At 32.9% G+C, this 24188-nt stretch overlaps 1 protein-coding gene across 2 annotated transcripts in view; it reads left to right on the plus strand.

Annotated features, from left to right (window-relative positions):
- The first annotated feature begins 1167 nt into the window (after window positions 1–1167).
- Window positions 1168–24188, plus strand: part of LOC116338199 (fasciclin-3) — a 51862-nt gene continuing 28841 nt past the window's right edge. For both annotated transcript variants that reach the window (XM_031763313.1, XM_031763315.1), the window contains exons 1-2: window positions 1168–1385; window positions 8456–9166. In XM_031763313.1, coding sequence (XP_031619173.1) covers window positions 9067–9166 — 100 coding nt within the window. In that variant the 5' untranslated portion in view covers window positions 1168–1385; window positions 8456–9066. The remainder of the gene's footprint in view (window positions 1386–8455; window positions 9167–24188) is intronic.

Consider the following 24188-nt stretch of genomic DNA (forward strand, 5'->3'; position numbering starts at 1 on the left):
GAGAGAGAGAGAGAGAGAGAGAGAGAGAGAGAGAGAGAGAGAGAGAAAGAGAACAAATTTGTCTGAACAAAAGTGTAGAATGAACAATTGGAAGAATGTTGAGTTAGCGCGTTGCAGTTATGATTTTCAATGATTCGACAATTGGTTTATTCGAATGGATTGTGACAATAATAATAGCAAACCATTTCGATTGTAAACAATTATTTCAATATTTGCAGTGAGAATTTGGTTAAAACTGCATATCCCCATTAATCATGATTTATGAGAGATTTAAGTCCATGGAGGAATTCACCGAAGCCGACCCGATTCACGAAACAATTCTATTTTGTTGAAAATTATTTGCAATCAAATTCATTTTTCGGAAATTCCTTCCTCATGTGTTATGTGTTAACATCACTGACGTGCGCCATTTATTTATCGTTGAACAATACTGTAGCAAATGACCTATGCTTTAATTATTATAATTTGGCTGAAGTGAAATGATAGTTGTTTATATTTTGATGGTAACTGTCAAGATTATATCCAAATAAATAAGGAATTTCATTCCAGTTTAGTCATCGGTCATATTCTCCACTTTTACTGTGTGTATTTGTATTTGTGCTAGAATCTGTGGTATATAATTGACAGTTACTATACATGAATGCAAAAAATGCCGACAAATATACAGGAAGGGGAATGATTTTCAAAAGAAAACGAAACCGATCGTGGATAAGTGTATAAACAAAGAAATGGACACGTTCCATCCTAATAAATAGATGCATCGAAATGATATTAAGAAGATGTACAAAGACAAATAATAATGGCATTTATTGAATTCTGAATAAAAAAAAGCCATATGCCGCGTGTAGTGTCTACATGGCGCATGCGTTCAAATTGATAAACAAAAACTTCCCCTCAGCTAATGATGAACCGAATATGCGAAATTGTTGTGTGTTGTCTGGTTGTTTTGATGTTGCAACTGCTTTAAAAAAGGGGGTCTTCCATTGTAAACAGCATTTCCTTCAAACTGATTGTTATTGTTTCGTACATATATACATATACAAAACCGTCGCTCTATCGAGTATAAGTACATACGCGCAGGCAAAAGTAGTGCTGTATCACATCATTCATAACAATAATATTATTTTATATCGTGTTTCGGTGTCTAGTAGCCGTCGGTGCCGCGATGGCACAAAATCACAACCATGCACATCGTGTGTCTGTACAACAAAATTTCAGTATCTAACATACCACCGATGCGGATGATGTTGTTATACGATTTTTCCGTGCTGTGTACAGTATTTCATTGTCGTTCGTAAAACCGCACGAAAAACACAAAACTCAATGGAACATTTGTGAGACGAACGAAAGAAGGAAAAAAACGAACATTGCAACGAATTTATCTGGTGATTATTCAGATATAATTAAATAGTCCTAATTAATATTAGTGCAAATAGAATGTTCTATTTATATATTTTTTTTGCTACCAAAAGATTACACATATTTTATTTAAATAGTACAGTTATTTTAATTTAATGTTGAAGAGTAATGTTCATGTGTGAATTAATAATATATTTCTGGTTTATAATGATTGGAAACCGATTTTTTTTTTTGCCAAAAATAAAAAGGCTTTTCATTTGTTTTTTTGTTCGTGAAAAAAGTGTGTAAAGAGTAATGTGATGAATTTGGTGGAAAAATATATGTGGAATTTATTAACGTTTTTCTTCGTCGCCTGATTAATATTTTTTTTTGCTGCTTCAAGACCAATTTTATGTCATTTTTGCACATTCATCTTTCAACGAGAAAAATTGTGTTTTGAATATTGTATCACAAAATTATGGAGTCGTAAAAAGTCTTGTTTGAATTGAATACGTGCAAATGAGAAAGGAATTTCTCGTATTTTTTTTTGTCATGAAAACTTCAACACGCTGATATCTTCATTGGATATTCTTTCGCCTCTTATACAAAATTGGCGTCATGTACAAAATTTGATGATATCGTTGACGATCTCGTTATTCTGTTGCATGTGAGAGCGATGTGTAACGACTTCGTTTTTCAATGAGTACTCGGTAAAGGGAGACATTCTTTCATTGGAGTGAAATTTGCATTTTGTGGTTCGGAAAAGCGAGAAATATATATATTTTGCCATTTTATTTCTGATAAATCTCGTTTTAATGCAATACTGTAAATGTGCCTATGATGGTTGCCGCTCGTTGTAAACATGGTGTTGCTAATTACGTATTCAAGCCCATTGTTTAACTGCATTTTTTCCCTTCTGCTGCCATGAATGGGCGACAAGTTGCAATAAATACGTCTAGCATGAGTGTCAAGAACGTGTCGACGATTTTTTTGCTCTAGCATGAGCTCTTCCGATGTACTCTTTTTTTTCTACTATTTAGAAGTTCTAATTGCATTCAAGTACAAAGATAGATAAATGTGTGCAGCTTTACAGTGTGCATTTTTTTGCATTCACTCTTCAAATATTATGGAACGTCGGCGAACAAGCTGCATTATTGAAGAATAGAGCATTGCTTGTTTGAATTGTGCATTTTGAAAATGGTTTCGAGAATCGTATGGCCAATGTGTTTTGGTTACTGATGGATTTGTCAATTGTTGAAATTCGAAATTTAATAAAGATTTAATCTCTTACCAATCACAATATGATAGCTAAAAACAAAGTAACTACATTTCAGATGCAATTCAAATGACCATGAATGAAGAACCAATTCCAATAATGACTGTGTGTTTGTGTGTGTATGTTCGTTATTACAATATACCCATCGATAAGTAATCACTTAGGCAAACAATCAATTATTTAGCTCTAATGATGCTGCATTGTTTTTCCCATCTTGTATTTGTGGGAATTAAATCTCTATTGTGTCAACGTTCAAATTGTTCTTCATTTAAATCAACACTTGCACATGGACAATTCAACTAAATCATTCAAAGGTGTCTGTTTTTTACCTGAATAGTGAAGCACAAGCATAAGTACATAATCGATGAATGGTTTTTGCATACAATGCGTCCTTTAAGAATACATTTTGGTTTAAAGACAAAAGTACAAGCGCTCATAACACTTTTTGAAATGCAAAAGAAATCAAAAGAGTAAATATCTTATTTGCCCTACTTTTGGGGATAAGTGCACACATGCTTCAATGGATAAACTACAGTGTTACCATAACAGAACATCTGACAACACCGCATACCATTGCCACACATAAGTGGGATTTGATTTACCTCAACACTTGCTTTGCTTGCTTTAATCGATTGATGCTTGCTCTTTCGCTCTTTTTGTTTTGATCCAACCCATAAATCAAATATTTCAATAGTTGATTTTTGGAACCAATCGGTTTTAAATGTGTGTGAAAAAGAGCCCTGGACCCATTAAGTGTTTACAAAGGCGATGTTACTTTCCAAAAATTGTTGAAATTTTTTAAGCAAATTTCTGAAATAAATTTCGATGGATAAATTCTTTGACTAAAATTTAATCTACAAAATTCTTGCTTTGTCTCTCTATCTCTACTGGTTGAACACCATTTTTATGGTTCCCTTATAAATATTCAATAATACTAAAAGCACTTTACTTCAAAGTGTGTATGTGTGTTGGTGCATCGCGCTCTGCTGCGGAGATGAGAGTCATAAATTGAGCCACACTTATGCCAATACCAAAATATAAGCACTTGAACACAAACTCGTTTCAACCTATAGAATATGACAGTTGATGACGACTCCGATAATAACGTTTCAATTTCTATAAATTCTCATGCAAAATTATTATGTGGCTTCTTTGAATTGATGGAATAAAACCTTGAATCGCAATTTCGTGCCGTCATTAGATGAACGAAAAAAAAAATGGTATGTTTTTTTAATACACTTCAATTGACACAATTGACGGAACAACGGAACGAAAACGCTTTCATGCATTGAACTTTTCGATGCATCGATGCGAACTCACAATGAAGACGTAAAATACAATGTATTATGTACACAGGCGAAATACGGGAGAAAGAGAGAGTTTTGTATTAGATTGTAATTGATATAGGCTCATTGCAAAATGAAACCATACATGTGGAATATATATAACATTGTGTCGACTTTCATGCGATGATAGAAATCACAAAATCATGATTAAACATCAACGACGTGACCCATTCAAAAGATATTTAACTTGCATTTAAATAGAGCTATTGATTAATGACAAGTCCATTATTATGGCGTAATTGGTGATGTATTCTCCGTTTGATCAATGGTGGTAATGCAAGAAAGGCACGCTCGTATGTCAGCATTTTCAGCAAGCAATACTATCATCGCTCATTATCACATAGACTTTCTTTTGACTATTGTCATGATTTTCATATCTACTTCGAATAACTCGGTTTAATTATTGTTTCACATTATTTCGAGAATATAATACAATTTTCATGGAAACCATACAAATTATATTGTCATATACAAGGTAGATAATTTAATACAAGATTTTTCATTCACCGTCGAATGGTGAGAAGATATTTGATGCGAAGAGAATTCAACAAATACGATCTTCATTGATCACAAATATTTCATTGATTTAAATGATTTATTCTTTATTTAAAATCTTTGCTACAGTAAATTTTTAAGCAGGTTTTTTTGGAAAACAAACTATATTTTCAAATGAAACATTTTTAGAAAAAAAAATATATAAAAATCAATAAAAAACTCATTTGATCAGTTGACGCGCCGAATCTAATCGCATGAAACCGTATTACCTGAAGAGTTTGCAACCACTGAAGATAAATATTATTTCGTTTCTACTATTCATCGAGGAAAAAAACATTTCTCAATGTCAAAAAGTTGTTTGATAATATTTTTTAGAAAAAACTCAACTCTAAACGGAAAAAATGTCAGTGCGCTTGAAATAATCCACTAACAATAATATAATATAATATAATATAATTCATGAAAATGGAACCAAATATTCACTTCTTTTATTCATTTAATATTTAATCTTCAACAAATAAAGCAGTTGATTCTAGACCTCGTTATCACGAAAAAAAGACTAAGCTGCCTATTGCACACTGCTCATTATTTTGAACATTTCGCGTCTATAGATATTTTTGTAATCGTTAATACAATTTTATATGATACATATTTATTTGATGTTAGTCTAGCTAGTAACACGTATCTACTGATAATGATTATGAATAATTGTTTAAGAAAAATAATGAAGACAACTGTGTTGTTACTGGACAAAACCCACTTTCGTCGACATTTTTTTTCGTCGATGAAACTAAATTCCAAATTCATTAATTATTTGTATTGTAAAATTAACGTCAGATTCAGTTTTCTTGTGAATTCAAAGTTACAGTAGCCCCTTATGAAAAGATATGTCGTAGATCACAGTGTGGAAAAGTTTATCTCACGGATGTAAGACATTATATTTTTTGTATTACATCAGCAATGCTCCTTGAAACATATCCGAATTAGTTTTTTTTATTCCATGGAAAAAATAAAGGTCAAAAAATAAACAAAGGAAGGGGTTCATTAGTTGAAAAAATATATCAAAATACTTTTCGTCTAGTTTCGTCTTCGTTTATCGAATTTTAAATAAAGCATTATTTGGACTTCAAATTTTAGATTAAAGTAATAAAATTAACAGGATTGATAACATCTACATATGCCACAAGTTTATACAGTAGAATTTCATAATTTTGCTCAGTTATAATTTAGCAACAGCGTAATAAACATACTTTTATTTCGTTTCTGCGGTAATATTGTTATAATAAAAACAAATTGTGTTTATTGATATTTTTTAAATCATTTGTAAAAAAAAACAATCAAGCGAAAAAATCTACTGTCAGACGTACATTTACTACATTCATTCTAAATAATATAATTGTTGTTGTATACAAATGACAGTGTAAATATTCTGTCGCTGAGCGTGTTGTTTTTTAGAAGAAGATTTGAAGTATTTTATCAGTTAAAAGAAAGCCATGGCATTTAAAAGCAGACATTGTACTAAAATTTGGATTATTGGATTATTGGATTAAAACGGGGAGTGTCCTATTTAAACAGTAAGTTTTAATATAGTTACTCGTTGCTCAAGTTTCATAACTTATTGCAAGACGCCCGTGTGTGTATTGAATACACGAGAATAGTCTTTTATCCAAAAATGTTTCTAAGGCATGGATTGTCATCGCATGCCCGTTTGAAAAACGTTACCAATTTGAATACACTCGGTGCATGAATCAAAGGGTAGGATCTCCAGCCCGTGAAGTCAGCCCGTATGGTATCCAACATTGGACATCTATCTATGAGGTGGGCAGTGGTTTCCCCTTCTCCACCACACAGTCTACAGTCCGGGTCGTCTCTGAGATTTAGATTTCTCATATGAGAATTGACCCTGGCGTGCCCGGTAAGTAAACCAATTACCATCCGGAGTTCTTCCTTGGGCAATTTGGCTAATTCCACCGTGAGTTTTGAACATGTGAATTGAACGAAGTGTTTCGTTTGCTCACATGAGAACGTACCCTGCCAATTTAGGCGGGATCTGTTGCTGAGCCAAGTAGCTAATCGGTTCTTGACTCGTGAATATTCAATTGGTATGTATGGTTCTGGACCCTCTATTGCATCGTGTGCAGCCAATTTTGCCGCCCCGTCTGCCAGGTCATGCCCCCGAATACCAGTATGAGATTTGATCCAAACCACCCTAAGGTTGTTCGTTTCAGAAATGCGCTGGAGTGCCTCGTAACAGTTCATAGCCAAGCCATTTTGCATCTTAATATTCTTAAGATCAGTTATGGCTCCCAAACTATCTGTGAAGATAGCTATATTTCCCCCAGTAATGTGCGAAGGGGGGGGTAGGGGGGTGGTTTACCCCCCCCTGTGATTTGAATGAGAAAATTTTTTTCGCGAAAATTATTCGAATTTGCTAGGGTTTTTCATGAAAAAAGTGAAGACCTTTTTTTTTTTTTTTTTTTAGCTCATCAATGTAGAAAATTGAGGAGAATTCTTTAAATATGCTAGGGTTTTTGGTTCCGAGAGATTTTTTTCTGATTTGCTAAGGTTTTTCGCGGAGAAAATTCTTTCGATTTGCTAGGGATTTTCGCCTCAAAAGTGACTTCCAAAAAAAAAAAAAAAACGAAAATTTGTTTGATTTGCTAGAGAATTTTTGGTTTTTGAAAAATCACCCCCCCCTGTAAAATGTAGCTCGCACATTACTGATTTCCCCGTACTGGGTCCCCCAGTATTTTGTATGCACAATGAATAATTCCAGATATTTCCGCCTGTTTGACTGTTGTTGTTTGTCCCAGGGGAAATGAATAGGTGAGGTTCTAAAATTAGTATTCTGTACTAAAATTAGAATTCCAATCTAACATACAATGTCATTCAAATAAAAAAAATGAAAATCTATCTGGCACTCTCGCACAAATAGAATTATTAAGTTAATCTGGTACAAATAGGTGTGTACATCGATCCATCAAACCATACCGTATCTATAGCAAAGTTTTTGCACGATTCTGAAATGAAAGCATACTTGGCGTCAGGGAAATTAATTTGAAAAATATATCAATTCTTGAACAAAAATGGACGGCAATTCAATCAGAATGAGCCATGTGTATAGGATCGAAATCTATGAGAATGAATAAATATATCTTAATGATAATGAGTTCAGGTGAATGAATTCCGTATTCAATTTTCATACGAATAAATGCTAATCCAGTCGAATACTTTCATACGCTTTCTTATGTGGCGGTCAAAGTTATTGTATAGTTCACGGAAATGTTGCTCTTTTGTCTTAGTATGAAGTGAATGTTTCACACAACCGTCTGCTAGAATAATAATAACTTCCGTCAAAAGATTGAATTTATTTGCGAGATTATAAAATATTCAGAATACGTTGGCAATTAGTAATTCTCTAGTACAAATATGAAACCAATGAGGGGGTTTCAAATTATTTCCAACTTTTATGTTGTGTTTTTTCCCATTATTTCTTGTTTTTCCCCATTGTCGTCGCTATGCATGCGGCTTTTTCGGAGAGTTTTTTTTTGTTGCCACAAAATATTCGTTAAGCGAATTTCTAATGAATATTTAAAGAATGCGCGTATAACAGAAACATGTGTTTCTCAATGTTTTCTTCCAAAACGATGCCGTTCTTCATACGATGAAAAGTGCTTTTCACACATTTTCCTTGCCTTTTTATCCAGCCAATCATCGCATCTCATCTCCGTGCTTGCAATGTGGATTGTAGGTGAAAATGCATGAAAAACTTCTGATAAATAGCATAATATTTATATTTTTACATTTTTGTTCCATGCGAACAAAAAGGTTTATTGACGAAAAATGCTTGGAGAAGAACACAACTAAGCATTCAGTTTAAATTTTCTACCTATAGGCTCTAATAAGCAATTTTCACTTTTATATCGTTTTGTAAATTCTTTTACTCCTGTTTGTGAATGTATTTTTAACTCAATTTACTCAACCTCGTATTTATTTTCAGCTCTTCTGGAGGTACACCATTTTACGGATATTGGAAATGTGAATGCTCGATGCAGTCAATGAAAATGAGTTTATTTCGGTGGAATAGTTGAAACTATAAAAAAAAACTTTACCGAGCGATTTTTTTGAGAATCTGCTTGTATTCGTTTGCTTTTTGAATCAAAACAAATTGTGAATAGAATGTCAGCAAGAAAAGAGACATTTTGTTGAAGAATAACGGAAAGAACATTGATTAAGTGCATAAAAAAGACACAGTTAAAGTGTACCATCTTTTTCAAGTTGAATGTGCTAAAAAAACAAATTATCGTGTTATTAACGAGAAAACAGAGTAGCAGTAGTGTATGTAGTGTGCACCTGATCTCAATGCAACACAGTTTTACCCAGGCTCTTGTCATCATATTGCAAGACGTAAAGCATTTATTCTTTTTCGAAAAAAAAATCCATACTACTTGAACACCTTTTACGAAGTCAACAAACCGACGTTATCTATCAACGTTAAACAACTACACATCATCATAAAAATCTAAAATTCATGATCAAACATTATCCGGTGTGGCGTTGTGGTCGTTTTTGCTACTCCGGTGTCTTGTCAAACACTAAATTGAACTAGAAATGCTGCTGATACCGAGTCAACCGAAAATAATGGATATAAATTTTATGGGTTGTTCTGTTCTGGCGACGACAACACTTCTCTTCTTGTTGTTCGCATCAGGTAATTTATTTCACTTTTTTTACTCTGTTCATCTTTTTTTTAAACTTCGACAGTATTTGTCTTGGTGAGCCCTCTTCCCTCTTCATATATCTCCGGTGATCTCGCTACCTTACTCTCTCTCGTTCTGTCACCATTCATGCCAATTTAAACCTCATTTTGCCGTTATTAAAAAGAGCCTCTCCAGATATGTACCTAATGCTTCATAATAGATTTATAAAAGTTTTCGAATGAAACACACTTTATATTATCTAGAGAGAGAGAGAGAGAGAGAGAGAGAGAGAGAGAGAGAGAGAAATGGCCCAAATTTTTCACAACTACTACTGTCCATCAGGGACAGACACAATTTTCTTTTATGCAACTGTACAGGACAGGTGTTAGAAGCTTTAAATATTCATAACCAATGCGATTGATGGGTCTCTTTCAAGTTTCAACCATTTACAAAATGTTATATCAATATCAATATCGCAATACATTATTTTATAACATAAACGATATTACTCGCAACGAGACGTTTTAAGTTCGACCTTTATTTTGTTGTGTCGCTTTTTCACACTTTTATGTTCAATATAGTATCTTTAGAGATACTTTCAACAACAATGTTTCTTTTTATTGAACAAACACCTGCAAAGCCGGATATTGTAATTTTAAATTCTTTTGATTTTTCACTTCATCGCAACATTAAAAATGTGAAATGTTACAATTTACAACCTCATTCATATTACATCGGGAATTTTAGACACAATACGATTTAAACCAATGACATTGGTCAAAGTTTTAGGTTATTTGCAATGCAATATGTACTATGAATCTCTAAAGTTCTTATGGGCTTCAATTTTTCCATAAAAAAAATAGTTTCAAATAACAATGAAAATATAGTTACACAGGAAAAATGGTCAATTTTCCCCGTTCATCTATTATTAATTTCGAAAAATGCATAATTGTCTTGAAAACGATGAACATTAATAGTAAATGACTCTGCCGACTGGGCCGACGACTAATTTTAAACCGGACACTGGTGGGCATTGTTAACAAACATATTGACATAGTAATTTCATTATTTCGTGCATATACTCTTAACTGAATGACAGTACATGCAAATTCGTGCCTTACCACACAATTCTTGCACATCATCAACACGGTTAGCAAACACTTACTCAAAAAATAAAAATTACAGAAAAAAATCCTTTGTAACTGATAAAAAACTTTGCGCCATGCAGAAGAACGAATTGGTGGAAGAACGCGGAAAAACGAAATGGGGTGTATAACGAAGAGAAAACAGTAATTTTGGTAGACACTTAACCCTTTAACGTGAAATTGGGTGGATATTGCGGGAAAATCGCCATGCTCCCATGTTTTGAGTTAATTTTAAATCTGTGGCAATTGATGATTGCCAATAATTTCGTTAGTCCAAAACCGAATCGAGGGTTAAACGCAACAAGCAAGTATTTGACGATTAGAAACAGTGTCTCTGGTGTCCAATTACATGTCGGTCATATATAAATGTGTCCTAACACAATTGCACTAAAAGCAATGACAATAATACCAATACGCGACTATTATGTCCAACACAGCATCTGTTTTCATTTTGCTCACAAACACCTTTTTACACCACCCCATTCGAGTCATAATAGCGATGACAAAATATCAATATAAACAAAAGCCATATATGACAGTGCAAATAGAATGGCATTCATAAAGGAGTGCTTACTGCTATTTTCTTTGTATGTGCTGGGCGTTAGTACACAGTTACAATAAATAAAATAACAAAAATAAATCCGTTTTTTTTTTATCTCGTTGCTGTTGTGGCACAAACATTGGGGGATATGTGTAAGACATATAAATGATTTTGGTTGGACTCCTTAGTATGTTGGATGCGGATTTATTTTAATAATACTAAAACGGAATTGGATTATGCTACGCAATGCGCATTCTATTTTCCGTGTATTTCTTTGTGACTTAGCTATGCTTTTCGAAATGCATATTTGGGATATTTGTGAAACTCATTTGTGCCTAAGAGGCCACAAATCTGAAATAAACAAGTTTTATTACACACTCTGTTAAATAAATGCTATACACTTTTGGATATGGCCAATCATAAATAGATAATAATTTGACAAATTGAAAATAAAGACAAACTACTACGTGTTTGCAATTCTGCAAACACAAATTATACTCTTGATGGCCGTTTTTAACTATCTAAGGGATTCCTTCATTCGAAAAGCGAACCATATTCCATCGGCTACATTTTATCATGAAGTACCATGGCCATGCTTTTGTTTCGACTATTGTTCCAGAAAAAATCGAGGTTTCTCTCGCAAGCAATATTGGTGTGAACGACTTCGGAATTCATTTTTATTCGGAATGGAATACGAATTTCATCGTAGATCGATTTTATTGACAGCATATATTATTAGTCTAGCAAGATGATGAATAGCTGAATGAGGTAATATGGAATGTCAGTGATTTGTTATCGTCAAATGCACAAATAGATCGAATAGCGAAAAGTGTCTTTCGTTCATGTTCCATTCAACTTTGTGAAAATACTGAATGAAGCCCATTGATGCTATATTCATCACTTATAAATTAAGATATTTGATATCATTAAGCGAATTGTATGAGCTGTCCAAGTCACGCAACACTTTATGATTGATGATCGAAATTACATTTTTATGCATTTTCACACACATCGTATTATTGACCGTTTTATGGGAGTGTGAATATGCTACTTGAATCATCCAATTCGTTTTTGAACACCAAATTCTCAAGCTTGTTGGCATTAATTGCTTCGTTCACCTTTTAATTGCATTCATAAATGTTTATATTGAAATGAAAATGAATCACAAGAACTACGTTATCAAGTGTTAAGAATGCTAGATCAAAAAACATATCATTCGATTGTAATTGAATCAAAAAAATGTTTAAAATGAAACCCTCAATGACTCGTTCAAAATATTCTTTGGGAGAATAAAACATGGTTTTGGAGAATCTGTGAATTTGATTTCCTCAATCAAAATCATGATGTCATTTTTGACAGCCTCTTTGCCTTTTCACCTTTCACAGATTCTTGTCAAACACAACGGTACCTCATGAGCAAACTTCACAATCGGTCAATTCGCTGTGGCATCATTTCGTTGACATTTTTCATTGAAAAATAACATTTTTATTTACTATGACTCACATCAAAAATTGGAAATAATAACAGTTGACACTCTCCCAATATCATCAAGGTTTTTTATGATATAACTCTGTCTCTCTCCATCCCTTTCTTTCGCTCTCTCTCTCTCCCCTACTCTCTCCAGAAAATGATTCGGAAAAAACATAAATAAAATATCGAAAGCAAGTACAATGGCATCGGAGTAGACAGCATAACATGGAAATATACATCAGTAAGCAAACTTTCATATATGGTATTGATTTAAAACCGAATGCATGAAATGTTTGAACGCACGTAAAACAAACATTCTGAAAATGCCTTCGATCCACGATATGTGTACGGCTGTACAGTGTACACATATGTGCGTTGTATATGTATATCTGAATTTTTCATTATAATCTGGAAATACGGCCTATCAGACCTTTTATAAATGTGACACAGCAATGCGTCGAGTACACAATGATTGAATTTAAAAATCAAAACAAAACCCAAATTGATAAACATAGCTGTCAATTGTTTGGTATTACCGATATTTTTTGTGCCCCTTGAAAGCCATCTTGTGTGGCATCTTTTGTGTATGTGTGTTCGCGCATTGCCAGTGCTCTCACTTTGCTTGCATTGAAGGGGCCAAATGGAAAACAAACAAAAACGACAATCGACATTATGCATTTTCCTACTAATCTCCCTTATATAAATGTATGCATGACCACGCACACATTCACTTTTTTTTGTTGAAATCTTTGTTTGTCCAGCATACATATAAACAAACCATAAAAATGAAAAAGGATCTTTGGGAATTTTACGTACTGTACTCAGGAAACATATGTATATATATATTCATCGTTTACAAAAGTGATATTTAATACTTTAAATTGGCCAATCTTTATGTATATGGTAAACTTTCATGTCATTAAAAAAACCGAATTCTACTTTTTTATTTCATAAGATTCTAAATTTGAATTTCAAATCGGGAAATCCTATAAACAGGCGCCGACCGAATGAATCCTAATGGATCGAAAGGAGTTAATGCTTTCAACATTACATCATCTATTCTAATCACTTATGCTCAATGTGATATTTTTAATTCCCCTCAATTTGAATAAATAATAATGATGACATTATGATGCCTTCATTTGTTTAGCATTAATTCCAATTTTACGTTTCAACTTTTTTTCTGTTTGGCCAATAGATATTTGCCTAGCACATTTGATTAGGATATATTTTGTGCTGTGTGAAAATCCCTTCAATTCATCAAATCCAATGAAGAAGAGATTATTTGAATGGTATTCACACAAAATACAAACACAAATATTGTCTATAAACACTGGCAGACGTTTGCGAAGGCAATTGCAAATGTCCAACAGTCCATTTGAAGTGGATTCATTGGCTAATGGATTTTCAGTGTTATCGAATTTAAGCAAAAATAGTCACGTGATGATGAATTTAATTTAGATTGTATTGGATGGTCTTAAAAAAGTCTTTAAATTATTCAATTAATGGGGCTCAGTACCAAAACTGGGGTTTCGATTATTGAACATACTTTGGCCAATGTGTGTACAATTGTACATCTTATTAAAATAGAAATGACTATGCATTATATAATAGTAAGTCCCTAGTCATTTTCACTCAATTTCAGTCTAGACAATTTTTTCACACTTTACATTCAGCTAATAAGTCATAATTATAATGAAAATCAGCTACTTCGTATATATTAACTTATAGTAGATTATATCAAAAGGAGAATGCAATTTAAAAATCCGTTTTGATTGTATGTCAATTATTATTTGTCAAGTATGTGGTCAAGGTTTAAAGCGATTTTCGATACTGCAAAAAAACCTGTTAAAACAACACTTACATTCGATTTCGACGTTTGGTTTAAAAGTCAATCGGTTTTGTCTCTATTGAATACAAAAACGAAGATTAATATCTACGATAACGTCACATTTACACCAAAGTGCTCGAAAAAATACATTTTACCCGCTTGTAAATGAAAGATAAATATGAAAAAACACGAATTTTATTGGTTTCGATTGGTTTAATGGCAACATCACAATCGCTGTTGGCGAAAATCAATCGTATTTCCTGTTTCATTAAAAGTAATCGCTAGTTTTTACATGTTCGAAACGAGTTTTTGTTCTACTTACAATTTTCCATTTTCAGTTTTCATTAAAAAAAGTGCTGCCAATTTAAATTGTCTGGAACAAGAATGTGGAATATGGACGCGAAATATTCAAGGTGGAGATAATTTCGATTATTTGTATAAGGACAGTTTTAATTTAAAAAAAAAAACGCAATTGAGTTTCCAACAAACAGAATGACAGTCAAAAGAAAAAAAAGGGTCTTTGTCCTACAAATGTGTTGGATAAATTGTTGCATGTCAATCGAGGACTATCCGGAAAAAGTGAAAATCGTCTTTGATTTTCCCAAACTCAATTCCATCTGGTGTGATGGTGATGAATTTTCGAGTTTTATCAGTTCAGTCCTCAGGGAGGGGTATAGCAAACTCCCAGACCCGCTGCGTCCCCAAAAATGATTTTATAATCGGTGTGTTGAGTGTGCCGTATAACGTAGCATGTACTTTGAGTGCGTTTTTCCTGCTGAGTATGGTGGAAACCAAATGTAAACCAAAAAGTCCATTTCTCATTTTCCTCAATGGCTGGAATTTTCGTTCAACTTTTCCACATTTTCAAATGCATTTATAATGACATTTATGTGCCGACCGGAACAAAAAAAAACACATCCTCGCCAAAGAAGCGTTCGGTTTACTTTTCACATTTTATCGATATGTACTTGGACGTATTACGAATGTCGAGTTGGTATTTCTTGCTTTCGATGCAATTTTTCGTTGTTTTGCAAAATTAATATCGACATCGGTGGTGTACGAAGTCTACGTATTCCAGTGACCGTTCTTTTGCGCGCCGCACACACACTCATATACGTTTTGTGACAGTGGCTGTTATGGAGTAAAATTGTAATTACAAGCGAAACATGACGACAACAATAAAGAAAATGGAACAATCTTTCTGTAGGAGCTTTGTAAGTGGAAAGTAATCACGCGCAATGAAAATGAATCTCTGTAGTTGGAACGAATTTTTTTAAAGATATTCTATGGTGTATTCTTTTTTCTTCGTTTCAATTAGCCGAGCATATTTTGTTATGTATAGTGGCTACGATGTTACCTCAAAAACAAGGTATTGTGCGGAAGAAGTCGAAGACAAAGACACAGCATGCATAAATATATATATACTCCGGTGTGTGTGCGAGCGGCACACCATTTCCATTGAGAATATGAAGTTGTGGTTAAATTCCTTTTATACTTCACTTCGCCGTCTGGATAAAGAAAGTAATTTCGCGTTCGTTCGCGAAAAATGAACGAGTGACATAGACACTTCTTTGTGTGTATCGTTTCCATGTTGGTCATTGCTTTTTTACTTTTTAGATATTTTGCTTTGGTAAAAACTTTGTCGAATACACGTAAACAGTTATAAGATTCGTGTCGACGCTTCACGCAAAAAAAAAACAAGTTCGAACAGACACTAGAGAAAGCAAAAATTTATGGCAACAGATAAGATTTAACCAGTGTGATTTAGTTGTTTTTTCATGTTTTATTCGCGGTTTTTTGTCTATTTAATTCTGAAACCGTGCCGTTGGTTCATCGTTTGTTGATGATTATTTTTGATGGTGTGTGTTTGTGATTTTATCGTGCGTAATTTGTGCCATATATAAACCGTCCTTGTCGAAAAAATTGACATGGTCACACAATTCAAAGCCATGACTGAATTATGTAGCATGAACTTCATTAAAAAATCACTTTATTTTCTCATTATTTTCAATTTTATTTGGCGAATAAGGAGCCAAATAAGCGACCAACAATGGGGTGACATTCGTCATGATGCGTGCTCACAACCATAAAAAATGAAAGAGACAACTAATAAATTCAATGAAATTTTACAATAAAATCTAAGGCGACGAAAAACAAAGAGACACAATTTCTGTCGACATGACGCCGAACACTTTATCTCTCTCACTCACTCTCTGTCGAAACTCAACAGACTTGAAAGCTGTTATACTTGTTCATACAACAATAATTTAATACCTTACTCGGTACTCTGGTGTATGGATTAAAATGGGTTTGTCCAAATAACGTGCAACAAAACGCGAATGACACTTAAGCGCGATTGTCTTGTGTCACTCAGAAAGCATTTCAACCATTTCAGGCACTTTATTCTCGCCGCTGTTTATAGCAGCAATGCTACAAATTGACTTCATTTTGTTGCCAGATTGTTTTTCGTTTTCTAATGCATAAATTTTCATTTGTCTCATTGTTGGTTATCTCATTTCCCCCATTTTAACCATTCTCCAAAAGAAATAATTATTTTCATCTTGGTTAATTTTCTTATTTATTTTATTTGGTTTTTTTTTTTTGCTTTTCGTATGGGTGGAATTTTTGTTCGGCATATATTTATTATTCAATGAAAGTAATTGACAAAGCTGTGCAACAATTTCTATCCAACATGTACCATATGGGATTAACATTGGATTTGTTCCATATAAAGATACGATGCCATTAACACAACAATCTGCACATCGGATTTCGCAAATAAAAAAAAAACAGTATAATTACAACGTCAGTGTATATATATCGTGTAATAATGTTTTTTATCCATGCAGTTCGTGTGTTTGTATAAAATGACAAAAAATTTACAAATTTTTCATTCTAAAAAAACCACTTGCATTTTTTTCTTAATGATTCTTTCAACCTTAAAATTGATTTTGTGGGTCAATTTTTTCCGGTAAAATGTTATGGCTGAAAACCATCGTAGAAAAGTTCGGTACAATAATATCTCTATTTAAAGAGAGTTGAATAATATTGTGACGAAAAGAATATACGAATTCCCGATAAAAAAGGTGATTAAAGTGACCACAGGAAAAAAAATCTGTCATTTATTTTAAATTCGAAGCAAAAGGATAGTTTCACAACGTTTGTAATTGCAAGCGGATTTTTTTGCGAAAAAATTACTTACTACAAATTTATTTATTTAAAGTAAAATTGAAGAATTGTGTGAGTAAAAAAATGACAAATGAAACAAATCGATTTATGGATCATATGTTTAGGGGAAGCACCTATTTTGCCGATCTTATTATTTCACAGCCTCACTCGAAACCCGAAATGGAACGAAAATTATTTGAAGACATTCGACATTTAAGCAAAATATGTTTACAAAAATCAACAGCATTGCAAGACGATGATTTTATGAGACAAATATTTCATCCGAAATCAGTAAATAACATTTTCTAACTTTTTGTATTACATTGTCACTAGGTTTACTTTCTAGATTTCGCATAGGTTTTAATCGCAAGTGTAATGAGTTAGAGGATGATGACAGGCTAAAAGGAAATGTTCACAAAGCACGCCAACTCTTAGAAGAGTATATCAAAGACATTTCCATTGAGTTGAATAGCATATTTCGCAGCGAATAGCACTTTTGGAACCAGACTTTCATTTCTAGTCCACGGTAGATTCCCATTAAATTTCTAAACATTGGATTTTCGAAAAACAGAATTTGATTCCTGCACTCCTCGTGCAAGCAATTTTTTTTACTTGTTCACATATAAAGCCGCCAATAATTAGAACACTTGAAGTGAATAATAAAATCAACAAATAAAGTGTCTCTTTGAATATTAGAAGTGTTCCCAAGTCTTTTGAACTTTTATCATTGAAGGCAATCACAATCCGCTTTCAATTTAACCTTAAGACGTCCAATTTGAGAGTATTTAATTTTATGACTGCGTGGCTTTATATGTTGGTGTGTTATTTTTATTCACAATTTTATTTGTAGCTCCCACGCGATGAAGTCAGGTAATGAAGAAAGAATCCAACTGAAGCTTCCGAAAATCGCATTTCTCTTTTTCACAAAACTTCAATAAGAAACTATTCTTTTAAGTGTATTGTAACTACAACATCAAAATTTTTAAACTGTTTCCACATATTCGCCACAATACATTTTGTAATTGGCCATTAGGCTGTTAAATGTACAATATAACCCGTTTTTTAAATAAAGAAATAAAGAAAGAATCAAAAAGAATGTAGAACACTGGTTTTGTGAGTATATTTCGATTTTTCCGTGAGGTATATCAAAATCACTAATTTCATGTGCGTCAATTCATTGACAGGAAATGCGGAATGCTGATGTCAATCAATACTGAATCTCTTTGTTATTTATTGCCTTTTTGTGGAATCAAAAGATTACACTTTTGAACGTTTCCATCACGGTTAACCATTCATAATATCAATGTATTATACAGATCATTATATATACTTAACGGTACATTTCTACTCTAATAATGAGATTATATAATATAAAAATGTAAAAATCGGATTTAAAAAGTATACCTTAAAATCAGGAAATAATAAATCATCCATGGCCGGTATGCCGAAACATCGAAACATTTTTTTATCGTTCGATTCGAATTTGTTCCAAAAACATATTTTTTTTAAATCCGTATCCACACAAAAGTAGCCACTGAAGCTATTTCCAATGAATTGTTAACGATTGTGCCACTTGTTTTTCAATCCCACATTCATCTTTTTTTGGAACCATAACAAAGATATTCGATCAATTCCATTATTATGCAGTTCAATGAAGCTTAAATATTGACACAAAATTGGTCAATTATAAAAATAAAAAAATATGTTTAACAAGCATAGAAATGTAAAAAAGGTAGAATCTGTTAACAATATATGGCATTCAGTAAATAGGAAAGAATTTTGAGGAAATTCAATAGTTAGACGTACAATATTTGAACACAAACCGGAGAGGGTTCAACCAAGTGTCCTCTTGCAAGAGGGGGTTAATATGCATCAAAAAACTTTGTCAAAATTTAAAATTTGGTAAATATGCGCGGCAAGTAGTTAATTCAAACTGTCGTTTCTCTTCTATCAAACGGTGCATAGCCCATTATCATAAGATTCGCTTTCAATTTGGAGTCAGAAGACTCAGAGCGAGCACAAAATAAATTTTTATTTTATTAACTGCATGATTTTCTTTCAAAAATTGTGTGTGGCTGATGTAAAGTGCGATAGGCGTGCACAAATGTCAAGAGACCAGCAATAATAATGGCAATAATAACAGGCGTTCTCAAAGCTTGTAATATTTTTTGTTCGTTCATCTTGGGGACACAATGTTTTATTTAAAGATAACATAGTACATGTGAATAAACTGTAATTTGCTCTGTCTCTTCGAAGCTTGAGTTCGCATTGCTGACTTGACTACATAAATGTTAAAGTTGTTCACATTGATAAAATCTAAAGTCTCCCAAATGAAAAACAATAACAATAATAATAAGGACGTGAGTGGATCTTTTTCGGATAAAATCCGGAAATCACTTTTTTTCAGTTGAAAAATGTTGCTGTTGGTAACGTCGTGGAAATCACAGAGGGATAAACGAAAAATATGTGGCCGCATAGAAAACACTCGCTGATGTTATCACATTATTTTACATATGCATACAAAATGTATGTGTTAAAATATTTAATAAAACAACATCATTCGCCATCGAAAACACATATTCAGTTTTTGAACGGCGTGCAAATGAAAAGATAAAACATATGCTGTGGAGCTTGAAAAGGGAGCATTTTTTCACATTTACGTCCAAACAGTTAAATGACAATAATTTCATTATGGGTTCTTTACAATTTCATATAAAAAAGTTTGCCTCGAGAAATATCTTTTTATATGAATTTCTTATTTGATGGCAGTGATGATGTTATTATAAATTAAAAACTACGCTAACCTTTATACCAAATAAATAGAGCATCATATGAAATTTAAAAAAAAAATTGGTTCGTATGTATCACATCAATTTCTTTCTTCAAAAAAAAGTCACACATCTTAAAGAGCATCATTTCGCGCTATATGCTTCTATTTGATGCGACGGAAGAAAAGATTCAAACATTTTATCGTCATCGCGCTCCATACATCTATAGCTCTGTGATTCCTTTAATCTAAGAATGAACAAAAAGGAATCTTTAAGTTAAATAGGATAAACTGGAAATGGAAAAAACATCAAACGACTAAATTGCAAAACATCTAAACACGGCTCTTATTCTCGTGTGTGTCGTTTTATTGTCATTTTTAGAGATTATGAATATTCAATATTTTTATTTTGAAATCAAACTCCACCCACGTTATACGATATGATGAGATAATTTTGGGGATCCTTTAAGCAATCGATTGTTCAACAAACAATTTGTGATACTGTTTACAGTTTTTGTTTACGATTTTGCTTGGCTAATACAAAACTGAGCAAATGACTGTGAATAAAGATGAAAACATGTAAAAGCAATCAATCAAGGTGCATTACGAAAATTCAGTAAATTATTAGTAGAAAAAGGCAGCATAGTTGGACTATGGGTAGATAGTTTTACATTACTCAGAGAATTGAAGTTGGCAAGTGACAAAGAGATTAAAGTGTTTTTTTTTTCGTCCCTTGTTCATGTCTTACTTTAAGCACTCTTGAGTGCTTCGCCTTTAGATTGATTTGCACAACATTTGTTCAGTGAAGATGTTGAAGCAACTTCAAAGCCATATCGCATGTGTAATTTTCTATACAGGTGACGATTATCATCAAAGAATATCTCTTTAAACGATTTGACTTCGCCAACTTTTCCAGCGAAAAAAATGTGAAATGTCAGCAAAATAAATTATGATTGCGTACAAAACGCATATCTTCATTTATCATTCAAAAATTCACAAACAAAAGAACAACTGAGATTTAAAAGAGAAATGAGTGTAACTTTGTTAAAAACAATAGCGAGATAAGACTTTCGCGAACGGAGCGATGACATGAACAGACTTCCGATATAAAATCTCACATTCAGGTGAAAGTGAGAAATCATCTGCTGTGCATTCAGTGGAAAATTAAGAGAAATTATTCTCAAAGGATTTTTGTTCAAGGCTAGAATTTCTAATGTCAGTATTGAATGCGAATACAGAAGAATCTTGCATTGAAATAGAAAATTATGACGTAAAACAAAATGAAACACCTTGCCGCAGTGTAAGTTGAATGGTTGAAAATATTTATTTGAGATCAAATATTGGATATCTTTTTATCTTTAGATCGACCGAAATTTTTGCCAAAAAAATAATCTATGCAACATTTCTCTAATTGGGTCATGATGGTTCATTTTTTCTTTTTTCCTTAAATGAAAAATGCAACGTCATACAAATCGATTATTTAGAATTAAATGGTATCATGAATACTAACACTTTCAAGTGTTGAATAGAAATGGGTAATTTTGAAAATGTTTTCATCTAATGAACGAGTTTTCGTTTAAAAGAAATTCGAGTAATTCACATAATATGCACATAATCACCTTTCAGTTATCTATCTTCACATTTTTGATCGATGTGTGTTTTTGTTCGCCGAATGTGGTTGCATGTCGAAACAAAAACATTTACACAGAGGTGGCTACAATATTTTGTGGAAAATTTCACCAGCCCGTATGTAATTGATATAGAGAGCGAGTCTGACCATAACAAACTCACCTTTAACATATTTGTTAAAGTCCTGTTAGATAAATTAGTATGTTAGATGAGAAGGAGAGAAAAAAAAACAATTCGCGTGTGAATGCTAACATAAATTGAACGGATGGTCCATAATAATAATTATCACATAAATAATAATAAATCAGTTGAAGGTAAATTGGTGTGTTGCACGTTTACCTGTTTCATGTATAAATCATTTAATCGAAAGTAATTTGTTTAACGAACGGAATTCGGTTGCGTTAATTGGATTGACGATTTTGGGTGCACATTTGACATTTGAATAAATAAATATTATCGTACGTGGTGGAACCGTGAAACCGGTAAGTGTTCAATATACTGGCGTTCATGGATGCGCATGGTAAGTTATTTAGGAGTTTGATTAAATTTTCAATCATCCTTTCATCACAACTGCATACACTTACACCAAGTAATTCACTTAGAATAGTGCAGACATGTTGCTCTTCATTCAAAAATCATTGCTCACCGTTCATGTGACATAGATGCAATCTGTGTCTTATGTCATTCGATCAATGTATCCTTGTTTTCAAATTGTATCCGCATCGTTTTTACTTCATTTAAAATGAAACAAATTCAGAACAGACATTGGCAACCGGAATTATTTCATGTAATTCTTCAACACTGTATACTGTGCCTGAATACAAGAAAGAGCAGAACTTAGGAGAAAAGTGTCTGGCTCTGAACAAATTCGCATTTTGTCCGTTTGAAATAAATCTTTTCGTATTATTAATTTGTTGACCAGATCAAGAGCAGTAATTTTGTTATGATTTCAAATAATATCGATTTGGTAACCAGAGAATGCATGGTGGATTGAATTTTCAATACGAAATTGGCTTGGAGATATATTAGGGCATTCATCTAATATGTCCCGGTAAACAGCTAATAACCATAAAGCACACATAATCCTTTTGTTTGTTTAACTTAGCTAAATTTTAATGCAAATATACATGGTACGTGTGCAACATACCAGCAACGAATATATATCTAGTACGAAAGCGATTTCGATTTGCTAGTTGCACGTCATGCATATATAAATGCGTTCTACCATCGACCGACGAAAATCACACAAATTATGCCTTTGAGCATAATTTCTTGAATGGAATTTCAAGTCGAAATTTATTTTGAGAATAAATGCCGATAACCGTTGTCGTGCGCGATTCGAACGACCCACGATGATCTTTAGGCGTCCTTTCCAATAAAATTAAACGTCTGCGAATTTGTCTTGCGATGGAATTTCAATTAGAAACATGGGATTCAATCAGTGTATACAGAAATTTTCAACACAATCGATTTGTGTAAAAGCGTATCGAGGTCACCACCACCCATACCACCCCCAATTACACGCAAGACATTACTAATATATATATATATAGCACAAATTTGCGTATTTCGTTGTTGCCCAAGAACACGAACTCACCAAAAACCCATTGAAAATATATATGTTTTCTTCAAATCATGTTCTTATTCTGTTACGTTTTATAATAAATGGCCATGTTGGTGAAACTTGTATTACACCGTTTTGATATTCTGAAGAAGCATAACAGCCGCCAGGAGAGGATGGTAACGACTTTTGGCTAAATCCTTAATTTCTTAAATGCCAAACTAAAATGCAAATAAAATACATCTTCAGTACTCTAAGCATACGCACGTTCCATACAAGAAATGTCCTTTTAATAATAACTTTAATTATTCACATGTTGATTTTTAACCCTTGTACAAATCCAGATACGCTTCGTATATCGGATCAATTGTGCGGTTTCAACCAGTTTGACTTTCAACAATAATAGTTATCGTTAAATGAATGTTATGTTGTTGAGGGGTGTTTTCTAAATATATACATAAGTATAATCAAATGAATATTGCCCAATGTCCATTACATCCATGAATTTCAATGAGACTTAAGACACCCCTCTTAGAATGTCGGATGATACAACTTGTGTCTACATGACATTTGAACAGAATGAACTGAATAAGTTTTCGAAATTAATTTGACTTTGTTATCGAAAATATACGGGGCATAAACATTCTCTTAAGCTTGAGTTGTTTAAGTTGTTTCTCTTTCAATATTGTTTCAATCAATTTTCGATTGACTATACGAAAAGGTTTATTATTATTATTATAAAATCAATTAATACCAAATTAGAAAAACATTTATTATTTAAAAATCCATCTATTGTTATAAATAATTTGCAATCGTTTATGTGTTCATAAAATGTGAGCGAATCCTTTTTCACTGTCTTTGACACAAAACGATCCGAAACAACATATTTATGTTCATAAGTACTAGTTCGAGAAGCATGAT

Source organism: Contarinia nasturtii, unplaced genomic scaffold (assembly GCF_009176525.2).
Source record: "Contarinia nasturtii isolate CC-2019 unplaced genomic scaffold, AAFC_CNas_1.1 Cnas_scaffold_350, whole genome shotgun sequence".
NCBI classification, from domain to species: domain Eukaryota; kingdom Metazoa; phylum Arthropoda; class Insecta; order Diptera; family Cecidomyiidae; genus Contarinia; species Contarinia nasturtii.